Source organism: Anomaloglossus baeobatrachus, chromosome 4 (genome assembly GCF_048569485.1).
Source record: "Anomaloglossus baeobatrachus isolate aAnoBae1 chromosome 4, aAnoBae1.hap1, whole genome shotgun sequence".
Lineage (NCBI taxonomy): Eukaryota > Metazoa > Chordata > Amphibia > Anura > Aromobatidae > Anomaloglossus > Anomaloglossus baeobatrachus.
Window position 1 is genome coordinate 217,189,096 of NC_134356.1, and position 17,062 is coordinate 217,206,157.

General features: G+C 44.9%; 1 protein-coding gene across 2 annotated transcripts in view; it reads left to right on the forward strand.

Annotated features, from left to right (window-relative positions):
• The first annotated feature begins 2,360 nt into the window (after positions 1 to 2,360).
• CLTB (clathrin light chain B) overlaps positions 2,361 to 17,062 on the forward strand; it is a 32,029-nt gene continuing 17,327 nt past the window's right edge. The window contains exon 1 of one of the 2 annotated variants that reach the window (XM_075344657.1): positions 2,361 to 2,708. In XM_075344657.1, coding sequence (XP_075200772.1) covers positions 2,525 to 2,708 — 184 coding nt within the window. In that variant the 5' untranslated portion in view covers positions 2,361 to 2,524. The remainder of the gene's footprint in view (positions 2,709 to 17,062) is intronic. The other variant, XM_075344658.1, reaches the window with a different exon arrangement.

The following is a 17,062-nucleotide window of genomic DNA, read 5'->3' on the forward strand; positions in this document are numbered from 1 at the left end:
ATGGGGACATTAGAATAGGGACAAGGCTATAGGATGGGGACAAGGTGGGCACATTACTATAGGATGGAGAACATTACTAAAAAATGTTGGCCAAAATTTCTATTTAGTGATAATTGTAACACTATTAGTTACAAGAAAGGGATAAAATGTAAAAAAAAAAAAAAATAAGGCATGACTTTTTTTTACCATCAAATTTTTTTTTTTATATTTAACCAAAGAATGTGCACATTTGTTATAATAAACAAGTGAAAAATGTTGAAAATAAGTGATCCAAAGGTGTGTAAAAAATATATATGGTACCAATAAAAGTGTCACTTTGTCCCGCAAAGAATGCGGCCCCCCAAATTATTTTTTTCCTCTGTGCGGCCCATACACCCAGCCGAGTTTGAGACCCCTGCACTACATGATCAGACTGACATGTCAAATGATCCTTTATTTGAAAAATCTCAGTAATTCCTGGAGCACTGAATGAGGTAATTCATCTGGACCTGGGGACTTGAATTCATTAATGTTAGCTAAGTATTCCCTCACTATCTCTTTGTTTATTGATGGCCTGCATTCTTCTAATCCTACAAAGAATGGTGAGATCATCCTCTGATGCTGCGCATTCATTAGCATGTTAGCATGTCCACAGGGGCCCACAGGGGTGTACTAACATGCTAATGATGGTGACTAGCAAGGGAAGCAACGCCCAGGGGGCTACTGCCCTCGCTCATTAGCATACGATATAAGATCTTTAGAAATACTTTCTTAAAGATCTCTTTATCTTTGCTAGTGTATATCCGGGACAGTTAGGCAGGGATTAGCAATATACACACAGAACTGCTCGTGGTTCTGAGTGCATATTGCACCTGACAGGTTCACTTTAAAATGGCAACAGCCATCTACCAGTGTGCAGCCCTCTTAGGACAGACTGCATGAAAAGCAAGAGAGATGTACTCTCTGCACTGCCCTAAAACAGTCCGGAAACTGAGATGGATGTTCATTCTTAGTCAACTAAAGAAAGGTGTTTATCTTCTTGCTGATGTCAGAGACAGGAACGGTGGTCACGGGGCTACGAGTATCGGTGTCAGAGCCAGAAACGGTGGTCATAGGGCCACGGGTATTGGTGTCAGAACTAGGAACAGTGGTCACAGGACCATGAGAATTGGTGTCAGAGCAAGGAACGGTGGTCACGGGGCCATGAGTATCGGTGTCATAGCCAGGAACGGTGGTCACGGGGCCACGAGTATCAGAGCCAGGAACGGTGGTCATGGGGCCATGAGTATCGGTGTCAGAGCAAGGAATGGTGCTCATGGGGCCTCGAGTATCGGTGTCAGAGCCAGGAACGGTGTTCCAGGGCCATGAGTATCGGTGTCAGAGCCAGGAACAGTGGTCACGGGGCCACAAGTATCAGAGCCAGGAACGGTGGTCCGGGGCCATGAGTATCAGTGTCAGAGGCAGGCACGGTGGTCATGGGGCCACGAGTATCGGTGTCAGAGCCAGGAATGGTGGTCCGGGGTCATGAGTATCAGTGTCAGTGCAAGGAACGGTGGTCACAGGGCCATGAGTATCGGTGTCAGGGCAAGGAATGGTGCTCATGGGGCCACGAGTATCGGTGACAGAGCCAGGAATGGTGGTCCGGGGCCATGAGTATCGGTGTCAGAGCCAGGAACGGTGGTCCGGGGCCATGAGTATCGGTGTCAGAGCAAGAAATCGTGCTCATGGGGCCACGAGTATCGGTGTCAGAGCCAGGAACGGTGGTCACGGGGCCACGAGTATCATTGCCAGGAACGGTGGTCATGGGGCCATGAGTATGTGATATTCCTACTCCTGGCCAGAATCCACATATGATACCTCAGGTCAAGCCGGCTAATCAAAAGAAGAGCTGCAGCTGCCATATTGTAGGAGGCGGTTCCCAGATTAATGAGGTGGCTTCTCACCAACGCTCTAGTGAATTATAGGTTATGGCATATCCTAGTAGCACGCCACCGCTCACTGAGGTGACACTACCACCTTCTGATCTGAAGAGTCTCTCTCTCTCTGGAGGACCTACAGTTTATATGGCCAGCTCATAGATTTCAATGGAGAAGGTGCAATACCACCTTTCTCCTGCTGTAGCGCTGCAGGCTGCTGCTGGATACTGTGAGCTCGTCTAGCCCAGGATGCCGAAACAGAAACAACCCCGTATTTCTCTAAACCCGGATGATGGCGCCTGTAGACCCCTCGGAGCTGTCACAGGTCACACAAGCCGCGTGTAGCACGAGAGCGGACATTATGGACGTGACACAGCACGAATGACACAGTTCCGGGTACGGTCTGCTGTTGTCACAGAGCACAGCGCCACCTGGCGGCCGCTCCCCGCACTGCGGCCGCGCTCTGATGTCACCGCTGTGGTCCTGCCTCTAGTGGAGCAGCAGGCATAGGGTTGGGTGCCGCTCATTGTACACAGGGAATGGCTCGCACCTCCTGGTAGGATCTGCCCTGATCTCTGCGCTCCCCGGCCATAAGGTCACACACACACTGCGGCTGAAAGGAACCAAAGATGTCTGACGATTTCGGCTTCTTCTCCTCCTCCGAGAGCGGAGCTGCCGCAGAGACAGAAGAGGACCCTGCCGCCGCGTTCCTGGCCCAGCAAGAGAGCGAAATAGCTGGCATAGAGAATGACGAGGGCTTTGGGGCAGTGCTGGTGGGCAGCCAGGCGTCTTCTATGGAGCAGTCAGACCTAGGTAACTTCTATACTGCCGTGTCACATCTGGACCGCAGAGCTTGCACTTTACTATCACACATCCTCAAGGTCATAGGATAGATGAGCAGGTGCACCACTGTGTGCATGCTGGGATTCATGGCTGCCAGTATTCCTGCTGTGCATCTCAGCCTGGTACATAGCCACTATATAACCATGACTACTGTGGTGTTACATACAAAAATATCACTGTGCCAGGGAAAGGAAAGCCATAGCACCACACCATCATCCAGTCTGCACAAAGTGATGGGGTCCAATCACTAGTGCTCGCTGAGATGCCATAGATATACCACGTACAATCCGCTGCAAGGTACACAACCATGACAGTGGGGGAGATATCTCCATTCTCATCCATGTTTTTTCCTCAAGCATGTCACTTTCATATATAATGTGTTTTTTGTCAGAGTGGATGTCCCCCAAGGACATGCATGGGGTGGCAAATCCACACTGAAGAAAAAGCATCACTGTAGAGCAGATCTGCTGTGGTTCCAAAGCAAAATCCATCAGAACATAGAAATATATATATGTATATATATATATATATATATATATATATATATATATATATATATATATTTGACCACTACTACAGGCAATAATAAGAGGCAGTTATATAGGACGAAACATTGACACCTTGTGCCTGGATGCAATGAGATAGACATTGAAGCCTGACTACAAGGGTCCAGAACTCTTTTTGGCCAAAAAACCTTTGGATATTTATGTCTTCATTCATCAACTTAAAAAATATTTTGCAATATTTGGTCAAACAACTTGCCCCTAAAGATTATTGCTGGAGCTGCTTTTCTATGGCAAGACGGGTGTAAATACTTTATATAAGAGACACTGAGACTGGTGTATGTACACCACATTGGAGATACTAGGGCTAGTGTATGCACATTACATAGGAGACACTGAGACTGGTGTATGTATTTGATATAGGAGACACTTGGGCTAATGTATGTACATTGCATAAGAGACATTGGAGCTGGTGTATATGCATCACATAGGAGACATTGTAGCTGGTGTATATACGGTACATCACATCAGAGATATTGGAGCTGGTGTTTATACATCACATAGGAGACATTGGAGCTGGTGTATATACATCACATAGGAGATATTGGGGCTGATGTATATACACATAGGAGACATTAGGGCTGGTGTATATTCATCACATAGGAAACACTGGGGTTGGTGTATATACATCACATAGGAGACACTGGGGCTAGGGTATATACATCACATAGGAGATACTGGGGCTAGTGTATATACATCACATAGGAGACACTGGGGTTGGTGTATATTCATCACATAGGAGACACTAGGGCTGGTGTATATACATCACATAGAAGACACTGGGGCTAGGGTATATACATCACATAGGAGACACTGGGGCTGGTGAATCTACATCACACAGGAGACACGGGCTAGTGTATCTACATCACATAGGAGACATTGGGGCTGGTGTAACTACATCACATAGGAGACACTGGGGCTGGTGTATCTACATCACATAGGAGACACTGGGGCTAGTGTATCTACATCACATAGGAGACACTGGGGCTGGTGTATCTACATCACACAGGAGACACTGGGGCTAGTGTAACTACATCACATAGGAGACACTGGGGCTGGTGTATCTACATCACATAGGAGACACTGGGGCTAGTGTATCTACATCACATAGGAGACACTGGGGCTGGTGTGTCTACATCACATAGGAGACACTGGGGCTAGTGTATCTACATCACATAGGAGACACTGGGCTAGTGTATCTACATCACTTAGGAGACACTGGGGCTGGTGTAACTACATCACATAGGAGACACTGGGGCTGGTGTATCTACATCACACAGGAGACACGGGCTAGTGTATCTACATCACATAGGAGACACTGGGGCTGGTGTAACTACATCACATAGGAGACACTGGGGCTGGTGTATCTACATCACATAGGAGACACTGGGGCTAGTGTATCTTCATCACATAGGAGACACGGGCTGGTGTATCTACATCACAGGAGACACTGGGGCTGGTGTATCTACATCACACAGGAGACACTGGGGCTAGTGTATCTACATCACATAGAAGACACTGGGGCTAGTGTATCTACATCACATAGGAGACACTGGGGCTAGTGTATCTACATCACATAGAAGACACTGGGGCTAGTGTATCTACATCACATAGAAGACACTGGGGCTAGTGTATCTACATCACATAGAAGACACTGGGGCTAGTGTATCTACATCACATAGAAGACACTGGGGCTAGTGTATCTACATCACACAGGAGACACTGGGGCTAGGGTATATACATCACATAGGAGACACTGGGGCTGGTGAATCTACATCACACAGGAGACACGGGCTAGTGTATCTACATCACATAGGAGACATTGGGGCTGGTGTAACTACATCACATAGGAGACACTGGGGCTGGTGTATCTACATCACATAGGAGACACTGGGGCTAGTGTATCTACATCACATAGGAGACACTGGGGCTGGTGTATCTACATCACACAGGAGACACTGGGGCTAGTGTATCTACATCACATAGGAGACACTGGAGCTAGTGTATCTACATCACATAGGAGACACTGGGCTAGTGTATCTACATCACTTAGGAGACACTGGGGCTGGTGTAACTACATCACATAGGAGACACTGGGGCTGGTGTATCTACATCACACAGGAGACACGGGCTAGTGTATCTACATCACATAGGAGACACTGGGGCTGGTGTAACTACATCACATAGGAGACACTGGGGCTGGTGTATCTACATCACATAGGAGACACTGGGGCTAGTGTATCTACATCACATAGGAGACACTGGGGCTGGTGTATCTACATCACACAGGAGACACTGGGGCTAGTGTATCTACATCACATAGGAGACACTGGGGCTGGTGTATCTACATCACACAGGAGACACTGGGGCTAGTGTATCTTCATCACATAGGAGACACTGGGGCTAGGGTATATACATCACATAGGAGACACTGGGGCTGGTGAATCTACATCACACAGGAGACACGGGCTAGTGTATCTACATCACATAGGAGACACTGGGGCTGGTGAATCTACATCACACAGGAGACACGGGCTAGTGTATCTACATCACATAGGAGACATTGGGGCTGGTGTAACTACATCACATAGGAGACACTGGGGCTGGTGTATCTACATCACATAGGAGACACTGGGGCTGGTGTATCTACATCACACAGGAGACACTGGGGCTAGTGTATCTACATCACATAGGAGACACTGGGGCTAGTGTATCTACATCACATAGGAGACACTGGGCTAGTGTATCTACATCACTTAGGAGACACTGGGGCTGGTGTAACTACATCACATAGGAGACACTGGGGCTGGTGTATCTACATCACACAGGAGACACGGGCTAGTGTATCTACATCACATACGAGACACTGGGGCTGGTGTAACTACATCACATAGGAGACACTGGGGCTGGTGTATCTACATCACATAGGAGACACTGGGGCTAGGAGACACTGGGGCTGGTGTATCTACATCACACAGGAGACACTGGGGCTAGTGTATCTACATCACATAGGAGACACTGGGGCTGGTGTATCTACATCACACAGGAGACACTGGGGCTAGTGTATCTTCATCACATAGGAGACACGGGCTGGTGTATCTACATCACAGGAGACACTGGGGCTGGTGTATCTACATCACACAGGAGACACTGGAGCTAGTGTATCTACATCACATAGAAGACACTGGGGCTAGTGTATCTACATCACATAGGAGACACTGGGGCTAGTGTATCTACATCACATGGAAGACACTGGGGCTAGTGTATCTACATCACATAGAAGACACTGGGGCTAGTGTATCTACATCACATAGAAGACACTGGGGCTAGTGTATCTACATCACACAGGAGACACTGGGGCTAGTGTATCTACATCACATAGGAGACACTGGGACTAGTGTATCTACATCACACAGGAGACACTGGGGCTAGTGTATCTACATCACATAGGAGACACTGGGGCTGGTGTATCTACATCACATAGGAGACACTTGGACTAGTGTATCTACATCACACAGGAGACACTGGGGCTAGTGTATCTACATCACATAGGAGACACTGGGGCTGGTGTATATACATCACATAGGAGACACTGGGGCTGGTGTATATACAGTACTGAACACTATGCTCGTGGTCGCAGTGTAGGGATGAGTTATAGGGCTGGCAAAGCGGGGCTGCTGTCCCAAGCACTTCGGTCCCTGGGAAATTGCCCGGAGCTAGAGGATATAAGATGGCTGTAAGTGGCCCACGGTTGGTGGTGTCCTACTAGGAGCTGAGGATTTTTTTTTCGATTTCTTTTTTAAATTGAAAAAAAACACTGCTAGTCTGCATGGCTGTTGGTGTGGATTGCAGTCTTCTCCGCAGTAATGTGTGGAATTTCAGCAGAAAGTGTCTGCAGCAAATAAACAACATGTAAATGTACCCTTCATGCTATAATATGCCAAGCAGATGTTCATTAGATCATTAGCGCCATAAATATGGGCATCTCCTCAAAATGGCTATGTAAGCAATATGCGACTGAATAAAGTGCACATGGAGAAGGTTTCTGGCTAGCCCTTCCCCCGCTGTAACGTTATGTTACCCACAGGGATTCCGGCAACTTACCTGCTCGCTGGCTGATATTTTTGTGAGGGTTTAGCCATGATATAAAGCTCAGAGGATGGGTCTTTTATTGCTGTTTGTAAGGTTAGTTAGCCCACCATATAAACCATCCATCCACAGGATCACTTTCTGATGTTTTTGGCCCAACTGCTAGAACCACGAATGATCCTGATTTTTATGGTGGGCAACATAAGGTGAGCAACTACCGTATGAAATACAACTCCTAAACGAGTTAGTCCTATTGGTAAAAAATGGAAAATGGTGAAAAGGGGAAAATAATAAAAGAAGTCCTATTTCTATTCCTGAGAAAAGAAGGATACATTCACTTTTCAGATCCCCAAGAAGGAGCAGTCACAGTAGTGTGATGTAACAGGTCTCATAGGTGTAATATTGTATGTAAGAAACTGTAACCACGGTCAGATTACAGAAAGCGCAGCATAAGCCTGGCAGTACGCCTGCTCTGGCACACAACACGCGGACATAACGCCGGCATGACGTCCCGATCTGTATCCACTTGGCACTCAGACGTTTATTAGTATTTCCACGTGATGAGATATTTGCACTCAGCCGTGAAAGGTACAGCCACTGCAAGATGCCTTAGCTAAACTCCCAGATTTCTTATGGTGAAATCCATGTCACCTACTGTACAAAATCCACTACACCTTCCAGGGATACATTTCTAGACATACATCTTGTAAACCAAACACAGTCCCTGAAGTCAATGTTGTAATATTTATCCAGAAGACGGAGACAAACTTTGTAAATGTTTACACCTGGTGTACACTAAGGCGGGCTTTGCACACTACGACATCGCAAGTGACGCCGGATGTGCGTCACTTTCGATTTGACCCCACCGACATCGCACCTGCGATGTCATAGTGTGCAAAGCCGCCCACTTTCACACATCAGTTTTCTGCATTCAGGCACAATCCTTTTTTTTCCTGATCCAACGGATCCGGCCAAAAATGTAAAAACCTTATCCACTGGATCTGTTTTTTAACGGATCCGTTATGCCGGATGCGTAAAAAACGGATCCGTTTTGTACGGGTTTTTTTTTGCTGGATCCATTTTTTCAAAACATTGGAGCATGCTCAGTTTACAAAAACGGATCCGGCAGCCGCATCCGTTTTTTGACGCATTACGCCGGATCCGGCGTCCATAGGCTTCCATTGTAAAACACGCCGTATCGCACCGGATCCGGCGCAATGCGGTTTTTTAAGGGGCCAAAAAACGTTACATGAAACGTTCCATCCGGCCGCCGCATTAATTAATTTTGCCGCATCCGGAAAAAAACGGATGCATGCAAAGCCATCAGGCACAATCCGGTAACAATGCAAATCTATGGGGATAAAAAGGATGCGGTACCGTTACCCGTTTTTTTTTCCAGATTGTGCCTGATGGAAAAAACCTGATGTGTGAAAGTAGCCTAAGCCCACAGTCTTCTCTTGTCATTTTCATAAAGCCTTGAACTCATGTTCAGATATGCAGTTTTTATTGAAAGCGCACCAATCACCAGGATTTTCCTATATAACCTAAAGTCAGTGCTGTACTGGCACTATCAGGCTGATTCTATACATACCTTTAGTGGTCAGCTCGGATGTATATTTTTTGAAATACAGGCAAGTAAAGTTTGTAAAATGAGCAGCTTTTTGTTTACTGATCAGCTGATTGCTGGGGTGGGCTTTGATAGTGATTCCCATCCCTTGTCTGTTCGTCCTACCCCTATCTATTATTTATGCTAATTCTATTATAGAATCGTTTTACTAACTGGCTAGAAGGACCTATACTGATGTCATACCCATGTGACCAGAAGGGGCTGGGCCTCAGCCAACATAGCTGATACCAGGAAGTAACATTACTTTTCTGTTGGCTGAGGCGCTTCCCCTTCTGGTCACATGGATATACATCAGCACAGGGCCTTCTAGTCACTTAGTAAAACTATTCTATTTTAGAATTAGCATAAATAATAGAGAGGGGGAGGACAGACAGGCAGGGGGGGCGGGAATCACTATGAATACGCACCCCAGCTATCAGCTGATCGTCAGCTGCTGCCAATCAAAAAACTGCTCATTTTACAAATTTGTTTGTGCTTCAAAACCTATACATCCGAGCTGACCACTAAAGGTATGTATAGAATCAGCCTGATAGTGCCAGTATAGCACTGGCTTTATGTTATATAGGAAAATCCTAGTGTGCTTTAATATATTCTTGAAAAGTTAGAAATGATTCATTATTCTACGCAAACCTGATTTCAGTGTATGTCTATAGATCTATTGAACTGTATCTTGAGCTATTACTACTTATACAGCCGATGGGTTGTTACAATACACAATCTAGGAAATCCTATATAAGCTCTACAACAAAGGCACTAATAGCTCCTTTTTCCTGAGATCCTGGTTTAGGGTGTATTCACACAGGGCAGTTACTTTTTTGTGCGATGGCAGCAGAAAAAGCCAATATGAGCACTTTTTTGTGAAAAGACCTGTAAGACCCCCTTCACACGGCAGTGATTCCGTTATGTATGGCATCTGTTTTCATACGTACCGGAGACATGGACATACGCAGACCCACTAAAATCAATAGGTCTGCGTGCACATCTGTGTTTTCTCATGGATGTGTGTCCGTGTGCCACACATGTGTGTTTGTGTGTTCCGCACAGAGGCAAGTCCGTTTTTCTCCAGCAACGCTTATGTCACACAGACCACACACTGATGTGATGATCAGTGTGACACGTACCGGAGAAATCACGAGTCTTTGAAATAAAATTATTTTCTATACTCATCTGTCTCCAGCGCTGCTGTCTTCGGCGCTCCTGTCACTTGCTTCCTGGCCCGCTCATTATGCTCATGAATATTCACTGCACCGCAGAGCCAGAAGCAGCAATGCCGTAGACATCAGCACCACGGACAGCAGCGGGTGAGTAAAAAGTTCTTGCTCTCCGTGTGCTATCACGGATAGCACACGGTGAACACTAGTGTACCAAAATCACAGCACACGGATGGGCCATACGCACCTTCAACATGGCATATGGCTGTCCTATACTAGTTCCATTCTAGCAGATGCATGCTAGCTATGTACTACTTTAGGAGAAATGCTTGGCTGACATTGACTTTCCCATGTGCTTCTCAGTGAAACGCATTTCTTGTTGTCCATCCATACACTTCCATGTATTTGTATGTGTATGACTTTTCAAGTCATTTTGTGATATATAGGATTAGTTGGTGTGTGTATGTTTTGTTTTTTTGTTAAGCACCATTCCATATTTTTGGGTTTTTCTTTTCAGTGCTGGAGTGCTTCTGTAAACCCAAGTCACCTGCCTCAGGTCTTATGCTCACTCTCCAGCATTCTCACCTTTTGTCGGCATTGCTCCTGTCCCGTAATGCCATCCTGTGGCTGTAACTTGACACTGGCCGAAAGTCAGATGTTATGTGACAAGTTCCCAGTGCATCTCTATGAGAGCCAGAACGAGGCCAAGCTGATGCTCTCATAGACTTGTATTGAGTTGTGACCTCCAGCGCACTCCATGAAACCCTGGAGCTGCCATCAAGTCACAAATCACAGGCGACCAACCGAAGTGGTAATGGAAACAGATGAAGATGCCAGAGTGCGAGTATAACACTAGGGGAAAAAAAATGATGGAGTGGTGCTTTAAAGGGGTAATCCCATCTCCAACATCCTATTCCAATATGTACAGTAGTAGGTGTAAGGTGTGGTAGGTGTGCAGGGAATTGCAGCTTAGTTATCCATGATTATGACCACGAACAACTAACTGTCACTATGAGTGGATGTAACCATGAATATCTAAGCTGCAATGCCCTGCACATGAGGTAAGAGACATGGCTATATCAGCAGTGCTATTCTACATTTCTAGTTGGAGGTATTGCTAATATTATTATTACACCTACTACATATAGGATCTTGTAGATGGGTACCCCTTGAAGTTTCCTCAATTTATTATAATCCTTTATGTTCTGATTACTTTTTGATAGTAAAGAGTAGCGTGATGTACTTCATCCAGTAACCCAAAGGTAAATCTGATGGACCGTTATGTCTATAGCAGGGATGCACAACTGGGGGCACATGCTCCCCGCGCTTCCATTCTGTATCGGCCCCTTTGATATGGACAGAAAAATGCTTGTCTGACACATTAACTAGATGTGAGCAGCGACACACAGAAGATTAGTGACAGGGTGACAGGGAGCTGATGAGCAGGGACTGGCAAGCACTGATGGTGCACTGTGTAGTCATCTCTGCATGCCTCCTTCATCTGGTGAATGGGATCACTTAAAGGGGTTGTCCGAAGTCTAAATAAATTTCATTCTCCATCTCTATTTAGTGCCATAATCTAATCTATTTTTTTAATTCACTTGTATTAAAAATTTCCTACCGTTCAATAACTACACTAACTGCTATTCTATTTTTTTCCAGTTCCCGTTTGATGATGCTTCATTTGAGAATCCCAGTGCATGCTGGCATACTGAAACAAAGTGTCATCAGAGCAGGGGGCAGAGACTGCGGTCACTGTCACAGTTTTTGCCTCCTCCCTGAAACTAAGCGTCATCAGTGTTGCTTGTTTCAGGGGCTTATGTGTCCCTCCTTGTGAGCTGTGCACTGTGCTATCTGCACAGTGACATCGTCCTTTCTGTTTATTGGCTCAGAGCAGTAATAATTAGCTGGCAACAGAGCAGTGTCAGAATACTCATCGTGCAGGATGCTACTGTAGCGCTGCCGTCACTAGTGACATCACTGGTCTCCTGCATGTTGGGTATTCTGAATCTTGCTCTGTTGCAGGCTGACTATTACTGCTCTGAGCCAACAACAGAGCAGATGCGGTCACTGTGCAGATTCTGCAGTGCACAGCTTACAGGAAGGGAAACAGCAGAGAACAGCATAGTGTCACTGATGATGCTTTGTTTCAGGGAGGGGGCAGAGGCTGTGAAAGTGACTGCAGCCTCTGCCCCCTGATGATGCTTTGAGTATCCCAGCATGCATTGGGATTCTCAAACAAAGCATCATCAGACAGCAAGTAGGGAAAAATACAATAGCAGTTAGATAGTGTAGTTAGGAAACAATTGGGAATTTTTAATCCAAGTATATTAGAAAATAGTTTAGAGTAGGGCACTAAATAGATAGGGATTAGAAATTTAGTTTGACTTTGGACCACCCCTTTAACCTGTTTGGCACTCCAAAAAGCAGTATGTGAATTAGACAGGTGCCCTCCATGTCTGTGGCTTGCTGCACTGAAGTTTATGGGAATTGTGAACCATTAGGCAGTTAGCACAATCCATGACCTGACGTAGATCACCATGTACATTCATCACCCCCTTCCTTTTTATGGTATATTGACACCTTTTCTACGAGGATTTAGATGCGGATTTGACTGCAAATCCTACTAGTTTTACTGGGAAATGTTGAAAATAACATAAAAAACCCAACACTGTGTGCCCTAGAGGAGCCTTTTCCCCATTTTTGGTATGTCATGCGTTATTTAAAGCTGCTTTGTTTTTGATCATTCCTGGTTTTTGGCTTTGATACAGTCATGTGCGGGATACATGTTTTTTTTTTTTTTACCAGCGGATCTAATGCGAATCTGGGAAAATCTGCACATAAATCTCAGCGTACTTGAAAGCAAACTAGACCTGTGCAGATTCTAAACTTGCACTTCAGGTCAGGTTGCGCTGCGTTAAACGAAAAAGAAAGGTAGACATAGGTTTTCTATAAATCCCATTCACTTTGCTGGAACTGTAAGACGCTGCGTTTGTGACATAGCAAAAATATGCAACACTAAAAACTCATCGTGGGCACCCAGCATTGGAGGACTGATTGGTGGAGGTAAGAGTCCTGTAACTAAAATGTGTGCCTAGTAGACATTTATAGTATATACTTTCAATATTCCAGAAATGTCACAGAAGGTTACACTCCTTTTATTCTTAGGGCAGCCCCAGATTGGTTCAGTATGTCAATGTTGCCTTTGGACCAAAAAATGGTTGTGCACCCTTGGTCTGTAGGATGAATTATTAAAGGGAACCTGTCACCTTGTTTTGGCCTACTAAACTAAAACTAGCACCTTAACAGCACCTGTGCGGTATTCCATGAGGGTGCATGTTACCCCCTGAACCCCCCTCCCCCGTAGACCCCAAAAATACCTTTATAAAATCTCCCGCCCTGTATATAAATTGTCTGGTCCGGTCCGATGGGCATCCTAATCTGCGCCTCCTGTCCCTCCTTTTCCCCTCCTCCGGTGCTGATTCATGTGGATGACGCCTTGGATGCCATCCACGTAGACGGGCAAAATCTCTATATTCCTGACTCGTGCAGGCGTACTTTGCTCTGCCCTGTTGTGGCAGAGTCGAAAACATAGATGCACCCGCGCAAATCGGCGAGTTCCCTGCCAAGGCGTGAGATTTTGCCCTGCAATGTGGATGAAGTGGGTGATGTCATCCACATCGCTGGCCAAAATCTCACGCCTGTGCAGGGAACTCACCGGTTCGCGCAGAAGCCGGGAATATGGAGATTTTGCCTGCCTATGTGGATGACGTCCGAGGTGTCATCCATCAAACCGCACCGGATGAGGGCGAAAGGAGGGACATCAGGCGCAGATTAGTATGCCCATCGGACCAGACCGAGCAATTTACATACAGCGCGGGAGATTTTATAAAGGTATTTTTGGGGTCTACAGGGGGGGACAGGGGATAATGTGAACCTTGATAGAATGCAGCACAGGTGCTGTGTAAGGTGCTAGTTTTAGTTTAGAAGTCCAACATCTGGTGACAGGTTCCCTTTAAAGAGTTTTTCTTCTACTTTTGCATTGATGGCCTATCCTTAGGACAAGTCATCAATGTCTGATCGGATGGGGTCCGACACCTTGCACCTCCGCCGATAAGGTATGCCAGCGACAGCAGCAGGCCACTTCTAGAGCTGGTCCGTGTTCTGATAGCGGCCGTGGCCGGGTACTGCACATGCGAATAGGTGGTAGATGTGTGCAGTACCCGGACGCTGCTATCACAAAATGGGGCCGCTCCGGAACTGAGCATTTCCTGCTGCTGCTGGCACCGAGAACAGCTTGGCCGGGGTGTTAGGTGTCGGACCTTGGATGATCAGATATTGATCACCTATCCTAAGCATTAGGCCATTAATATAAAAATAGTGGCCAAACTCTTTACGGATCGGTAGATCCTGTAAATAGAAAAGTCACAAGCACATGAACAGAGCCTTTTATATGTAACATGCCCCATATACAGCAGGTACTTCTTCTGTTGCCTCATTGTGGGCAGTGACAGCTGGTAATGTCTGCAGGATCAAAGCTTGTGTGTTAGATCTAACCAGGGAGGGGCGAGCTGCAGGAATGCTATAAAACATGTTTATAATGGAGGGAGGAGGCCTCTTAAGAGATGGTATCCACACCTTGATTAGATGATTACTACTTGCCAGGGCACCAGCTACTCATTCATCATATTTCCCTTTCCGTGTAGTTGGATGTGGCGTTTGAGAGCCTCAATTTACAATAAATGCACAGAAATAGGAGCAAAGAATAAATAAAACACAAAGTCTGTTACTTTCTGTTCTTTAGTGGAGATATTATAGAATTCTAATTTTTACAGCCTAAACATAGTTACATAGGTTGAAAAAAAGACCTAGGTCCATCTAGTTCAACCTTCCTCCACCAGTTCTACATTTTGTCCCTAAGTCATTTATAACCAACAATGTTTTGTGTACTGAGGAAATCATCCAGCCCTTTTTTGAAAGCTGTTATAGTATCTGCCATTACTACCTCTTGTGGTCGGCATTCCACAGTCTGACCGCTCTAACTGTAAAGAACCCTTTCCTATTTAGCTGTCGGAATCGCTTTTCTTCCACTCGCAGTGAGTACCCCCTGGTCCTTAGTACTGTCTTCGGAAGAAATAAGTCATGTGCCAGTCCTTTATATTGACCACACATGTATTTATACATATAAATGAGATCTCTGAGACGTCTTTTTTCTAAGCTAAACATATCTAACTTTTCCAACCTCCCATCATATGGGAGGCCTTCCATTCCTTGTAGTAGTCTAGTTACCCGCCTTTGAACTGACTCTAACTTCTGAATGTCCTATTTAAAATGTGGAGCCCAAAACTGAATCCCATATTCCAGATGTGGCCTTACAAGTGATTTATAGAGGGGTAACAATACGTTGGGATCACGGGATCTAATCTCTCTTTTTATACACCCTAGAATCTTGTTTGCTTTAGCAGCTGCTGCTTGACATTGAGTGCTGCTGCTCAGCTTATTTGTAATGAGAATACCCAAGTCCTTCTCCTGTTCTGTAGTCCCGAGTTTACTTCCATTTAATGTATACACAGTTATAGGATTACTCCGTCCTAGGTGCATTACTTTACATTTATCAACATTAAATCTCAATTGCCAAGTATCTGCCCATTCTGACATCTTATCCAGATCTTTTTGTAATATTGTACTATCAAGGTCAGTTTTTAATATCCTACATAGTTTGGTGTCATCAGCAAATACTGACACTTTACTATCAATCCCATCCACAAGGTCATTAATAAAGAGATTAAAAAGATTCGGTCCTAGCACAGATCCCTGCGGCACCCCACTGCTGACTATAGCCCATTTAGAGAATTTACCATTTATGACTACTCTTGGTTTCCTATAATGATCTAGATACCACAATAACTGGAAGGGCTCATTCACACATCAGCTTTTCAAACAGACAGAAATATTAATGTAAAATTGTATAGTCACATCCTTCATTTCTGTGGATCAGGGAACAAACACGAAGATACAGAAACTTGTCATATTTTGATCCAGTTTGCAAATCAAAGTAGCACATTCAAGTGAATGGGTCCATGAAAAAAGAAGATGGCACACCGATGCCATCCATGTGTCATCCAAGTGCTGTCCATTTTACTGGCATGCAGGGATTTTTTTTCCCTGTAAAATAACTGAATCTGCAAGAGAGGCTCCAGAGTCAGTATTTTCTGAAAAATAAGCAATCTTAAAATGACATTGTTTAAATCAGTTTTTTGTAGTAAATGGACATTTTTTACATTTTGGCAATGATTTTTTTTGCATGTCACAAATGTGTATTAACAGGGTTGCCCTCTGCTAGGACAATCCCTTCTTATTTCCCATGTTTGGCCCCATTAAAATACAAAAGCTTGTACTCACCTCCCATGCCGATAACTGTATAGAAAACACAACTGAATTGTCCACTTGATGCATCTAATTTTACGGTCTTTAGGCCATGTGCGCACACTTTGTTTTTACCCTCTTTTTTTTTTTTTTTGTTTTTGCTGCAGAAATTTCTTGAGAAATTTTTGTAACCTTTCTGCAGACATTCCCCAGCAAAACCTATGGAAAAAAAAATAGCTGTGCGCGCACTGCGTTTTTTTTCTCAAGAGCATTCTTTCTGCAGAATTTCTTGAGAAAAAGAATGTACATGTCACTTCTTTTCTGCAGGTACCTGCATTTTTTTTACCATAGATTATGGTAAAAAACTGCAGGGACTAACGCGGTAAAAGCGCATGCGGTTTTCGGTGCGTTATTGGTGCGTTTTTTGACCGCAAGTGCGCTAATCTTTCAGACTCAAGAAATTTTTTAAGAAAAATCCTTTTTCTAGTGTGAACAGAGCCTTACGTGTATTCCAGCTATTTTTTTTCT